General features: G+C 49.8%; 1 protein-coding gene across 1 annotated transcript; it reads left to right on the forward strand.

The window, feature by feature from the left end:
- Positions 1–3148: 3148 nt before the first annotated feature.
- On the forward strand, positions 3149–3772 carry LOC309820907 (transcription initiation factor TFIID subunit 11-like; the record flags this gene model as incomplete). The annotated part of the gene is made up of 1 exon (XM_082651983.1): positions 3149–3772. The coding sequence occupies one exon, from the start codon at positions 3149–3151 to the stop codon at positions 3770–3772; it is 624 nt and encodes a 207-aa protein (XP_082508109.1).
- Between the last annotated feature and the right edge of the window lie 1749 nt (positions 3773–5521).

Below are 5521 nucleotides of genomic sequence, written 5' to 3' on the forward strand. Positions count from 1 at the left end.
TGCTAGTATATTATATATTGCTTTACTTTTGCAGTCTTTGGATAGTTTAGTTTCAGTTATACATGTTCAGCTCTCTGGTTTGTAAATCCATATTGCCAGCTTCTAAGTGAAATCCAAGGCCATATTCTTTGAATATGTCTTCCAACATAGAACTTTGCACAGCGCACTTCCATTTTTCTAACTGTATTTGGGATAAGTGCATGGTAGGAATCTCTGTCTTCCTTGTGTGTGTGTGTGTGTGTGTGTGTGTGAGAGAGAGAGAGAGAGAGAGAGAGAGAGAGAGAAGGAGAGGGAGAGAGGAATTTGATCCTTTACTATTAGGGAACTATTTTTATGTACCGTCATTTTAAGAACAAATATACAAGTTAAATGTAATCTAGGTGATAATGAGAGTAACATGGCTAGACAGTGATAATTCCAGAATCCTTTAGACCAGGGGTATTTAAAGGTTTTACAGAGAAGTAATCTTGCTTATACTTTTCCATAAAATAGGGGAATCTGTTTTAAGTTTGGACTAAACAAATAGTCTCTTTTCTTGATTACTTGCCATAAGGGTTCAAGTTTAAACCCTCTGTTCTAGAATGCAAGTTTACAGAACCTGGAATAGGGGAAGAATAGGTATGCAGGAGGTACAGCCCCAGAGGCAGATAGTCAGAACAAAGTACTCTGCAGGGAAAAAGAAAGATTATGGTATTATGAAATGCCAACTGCAAGATGGAGAACCAGGAAAGCCTGCAGTATAATTCAATCAAAGTAAACAAGCTGAGAACTAGGGGAGCCAAAGGTGTAATCTCCAGTCTGAGGCCAAAAGCTTGAAAAACAGGGTAGGGAACCACTGATGAAACTACTGGAGTCAGTCGACCTGAGACCCAGAAGGTCTGATGCCTGAGGGAAGGAGAACTTGGAAGTCCTAGCTCAAGAAAGGAAACAGTAAATTTGCTCACCCTCTTCATGTTCTCCTGGGGCCTTCACAGTTTGGATGGTGCCCACCAAAAGTGAGGAGGGTGGATCTCTTACTCAGTCAACTGATTCAAAAACAAATATCTTCCAGAAATACCATTAAAGACACACTCAGAAATGTTGTTTACCAGCAGTCTGAGCATTCTTTAAACCAGTTAAATTGACAAATATAATTAACAATCACAGTGCAAAAAAACACCCTTATTTTCTCTTCAGATGACGAGAAGTATGAGATATAGGTATTAGAGCGGATGCGCTCCCTCAGGAATTCAAAGAGGTGATTCAGATCAAAGGAACCACTTCTGGAGGGCCCCCGATCCAACAACACTGGTGCCTTTCAAAGTAGAGACCGAGGCACCGGGGATAGTACAGCCAGAGCCAAGGTCATGCCAGGACACAGCCGGACGGTGGGCAGGTGCAGTCCAGGAGAGAGGCATCACTGAACAACGAGTCGGCTCGCAACCCCATCAGGCAATTTCCAATCTCCAGAAGGGTGAGAAAATAAATACACGTGTGTTACCGCAAGCCTCCAGGCTGTGGTGTCTTTGGATGGGGACACGCTAGCCCACTAAGGCAGACACCTTGGGAAACAGTGTGGCAGTTTCTTACAAAATAGCACACGCTCTATACAATCCAGCTCCTTGAGGTTTACCCAAAAGAGGAGAACATTGGTGCGAGCACAGGGCAACCTGCACAGAGACGTTAATGGAATCTGCTTTCCAAACTGCCGGAACTCAGCAGCAAACAAATGCCAATTGGTGGGGAAGAAAGGTCAGTGAACTGTGGTCCATTCAGAAACTGGACTAGTATTCGGCACTAGAAAGAAAAGAGTCAGCAGGCCTACGAGAGACGTGGAGCTCCAAAGTCCTACTGATGGAGCGAAAGAAACCAATGTGAAACGGCTAGAGACCTCAGCATTCCAATGAGAGGGACACTGTGGGAGGGGTTAAGCCACGGAGACCATGGAAACGAGTCAACAGGGATTAGGGTGGAGGAAGGGAGGGCTAGGCGGAACACAGAGCAGGTTGAGGGCAGGAAAGCCAAGCCTTATGTGCAATACTCTAAGGGTGGATGCAAGACATGATAAGGGAGGGGTCAAAATCCATGGAATATACAACAGTCAGTGTGATGCCTAATGGAAACTATGGACCTTGGGGGAGGAGGATGTGTCAAAGGGGGTGCATCCCGTAAAACAAATGTTCCCCCTGCGGTTCTGGATGTCAATGGTGGGGGAAGACCTGCCTGAAGATGGGGGTAGGGACTAGGGTGGATAGGGGACGGGTCCATTCGGTTTGACCCCAAGGAAACCCGAAAATGTTTGAAAATACAAGAGTATTTAAAGAGGAAGAGGGACTTCCCATGAGGCCCACCTACCTATTTCCATGTCTATGACCTGGGGGAGAATATGGCCTGGGTCACAATGGCCTGGCACAAAAGGCCCCCTCAGGAGTGACCCTCCGGGCTTTCTGTATTCCCCTCTGCAGGCCAGCGAGTTCTGAGGTGCACCCGAGAGAGGACTTGTTGCCTACTGAACTGGGTTCTCTGGCGGGTCCTGGAAGGCTTTCAAAAAGCCAGCTTTCAAGACCTGTCTTCTTCTGAAGGTCCTTCGCCAACAAATGTGAAACCTTCAGAAACTCTGTAGCAGGAGGAACTCTGGGCGGCCAACCCTCGGCCCGCCCCTTCCCTTGTGCGTGGGAGGAGCCCAGCCCCCCCCCCCCGCCCCGAGGGCTGAGGAATCACCTGACTTCCGGGTGGGCGTGGCCCCAGCCCCAGAGTGCTATATAAAGCGGCTGGGACCTTACTGTTGTCTAGGGATCCTGCTCGTGAGGGGACTGTAGCCGGAGGAAGGTTCTCCGCGGCGGACTCTGCAGAAGAAAGGACCCAGAGCGAGAGCTTTCTGACCTACGGGCTTTCAACCAGTCAGTGGGGCTTGTTTAAGGTGCCGAGTTTGCGGGCATTCGTTATCCACGCATAGAAAAGGTATCTCCAAGGGCAACTGTCTTTGCATTGTGAGAGGCAGTGGAAACCTGTGTTTCTGTGTGTGTGTGTGTGTGTGTGTGTGTGTGTGTGTGTGTGTGTGAGCGTATAAATACAGCAGCAAGGCTGACCTTCCCTCGTCTCGTCTTTGTCATTGCAGGTCGCCGATCAGACGAGCCCAGCCCGAGCCCCTGCATCTTGCGGCGCTGGGATGGCCGAGGCCAGCGCGTTGCTCCCAGGCAAAGGTCGGGTCACAGGTGTGTCGGGTGAGGGAGGAGTGGTGCCCTTGGACCCCAGCCCCAGCTGCCTGGACCGAATCCCGCGGGACCGATTTGAGGAACTGAGGAAAGCCTGTGACGAGGAAGGCGAGCTCAGGCGTCAGGACGGCCCGCGTCCAAGGGCAGGTGAAGAGGCAGACTCCTCGTCACGTCCTCCTGCAGCCAAGAGACGGAAAGTGGCCACCAAGGGGAAGAGACCCGGGAAACGGGCAGTGGACGAATTGGAGGCTCAGAAGATGAGAACCCTCGTGTCTTCTATGAGCCAGGAGCAGCTGGACCGTTACGAAGTGTATCGCCGATCAGCCTTCCCCAAGGCCACCATGAAGCGTCTGATCCAGACCGTGGCTGGCTCGACGGTGTCCCAGAACACGGTCATTGCCATGTCCGGAGTGGCCAAGGTCTTCGTCGGGCAGGTGGTTGAGGAGGCCCTGGACGTGTGTGAGAAGTGGGGGGAAACGCCCCCACTCCAACCCAAGCATATGAGGGAGGCTGTTCGGAGGTTACGCTCCAAGGGGCAAATCCCCGGCAGCAAGCACAAGAAGATCCTGTTCTTCTAGGCCAGAGCCAGCGAAGGCCTGTCGCTGAGGAACCAGTCCCGCTGGCAGAGCAGCCTCCTGACTCTGAGACTTTGCCCCACCCATGCAGCTCCTGTATCTCAGGCCACCGGGGATTTCCCCAGGATGGATAAACAGAAGAAAATTGGAGAGAGAAGATCCACCACACCTCCAGCTGCTTCTCTGAAAAGACCAAGAACACCCAGAAGCCTCTAGAAAGCTGGAGGAATCATCAGAAAAGAGAGAAGACCCAGTGTACGCGTATCAGAAACGAAACGTGAAACATGGAACATCACTCTGGAACCCGTGGGCAATGGAATTGTAAGAAAGGGATGTTGTGAACGGTTCCGCGCCCATCCATCTGATAAGTCAGAAGAAAGGAACCAATACCTTGAGAGACACCCCCTGCCACAACACACCCACGAAGAAACAGACCTCTGCAAAGGCCTCTACCTGTCATAGACATTGAATCTGTACTCAACAACCATCCCTATCCCAGAGTACCAGGCCCAGAGGAGTTCACTTATGGATTCTAGCAAACACTTAAAGCAGAAATTATACCGCTCCTCTACGATCTCTTCCAGGAGGTGGGAGCTTAGGGAATTCTTCCTAACTCATACCATGAGACCAGCCTTAGCTTCATCCCGTGACCCAAGGCATTCCCAGAGAACTAGACATGACAATCTCTCACACAGAGAGATGCCAAAACCCTGAATCACCTTTCAGCTAACCACATCCAGCCATGGGTAAGAAGAAGCATAGATGGCTGGAGTTAGTGAGACTGATCCTAGGTATCCAGGGAGGGCTCAGCCTTCAGACACCCTTGGATGGGATCCATGACCCATGCACAGGCCAAGGGAGAAAAATCACAGGACCCTACCGAGAGATAAGACAAAAGCCTCGGACAAAGTCCCACCCTCACCCACTCCTGATCAAACTAGGAAGGCAGAGGACTGTAGCTTGATCAGGAACCTCTTGCAAAGAGCTGCAGCTTGTCAGCACTCTTGCAAATGGTGAGGAAGGAACTCGAAGCTCTCCCAGCAAGATCCTGGGAAGAGGCAAGCATCTGTCTTCTCATCACTCGTTTCCTACCTGGGGCTGGAGGTCCTAGCTAATGGCCGAGGTCAGGCAAAGTTTTAAAAGGCTTAGCGATCGGGAAGAAAGCATCAAAGCATCTTCATCTGTTTGCTGATGGCCTATCAGAAAGCAGCAGACTTATGTACCTTCATTCCCATTGTACCCTGCAACCTTGCTAGGATCAATCACTTGTCAATCCCAGGAGGGTTATTTCCGCCCTGAGTTTTGGTCGAGTTTTTCTGGTTTTCCTACATAATGGTGTAGGAAATCTGTTGAACCAACCCGCTTTGATTCATTCTTCCCAAGGCCTGTGCGTTTGATTAGCTTGGCCTGACGTAGAGCATCAGCTAGGACTGACGATCTGAGAAAAGAACCCTCGTTCACTGCTGCTGAGAATGCGAAACTGGACAGCCACTGTGAATGGATAGAGGGGCATGCCCCGCGACAAATTCATCTCTTGAAGCCCAAACCGCCAATGGGACTCTATTTGGGGCTAGGGCCTTCAGCAGAGCAAATACGGTCAAAGAAAGCACTCTGGCGAATTAACATATACACACTACTATAGATAAAATAGATAACCAACAAGAACCTACTGTATAGCATAGGGAAGTTTACTCAACGTTTTGTAATAACCTGTAAGGGAACACAATCTGAAAAAAATATATATAAGTATGT

This window comes from Grampus griseus, assembly GCF_964374135.1.
Source record: "Grampus griseus genome assembly, chromosome: 3".
Taxonomy (NCBI): domain Eukaryota; kingdom Metazoa; phylum Chordata; class Mammalia; order Artiodactyla; family Delphinidae; genus Grampus; species Grampus griseus.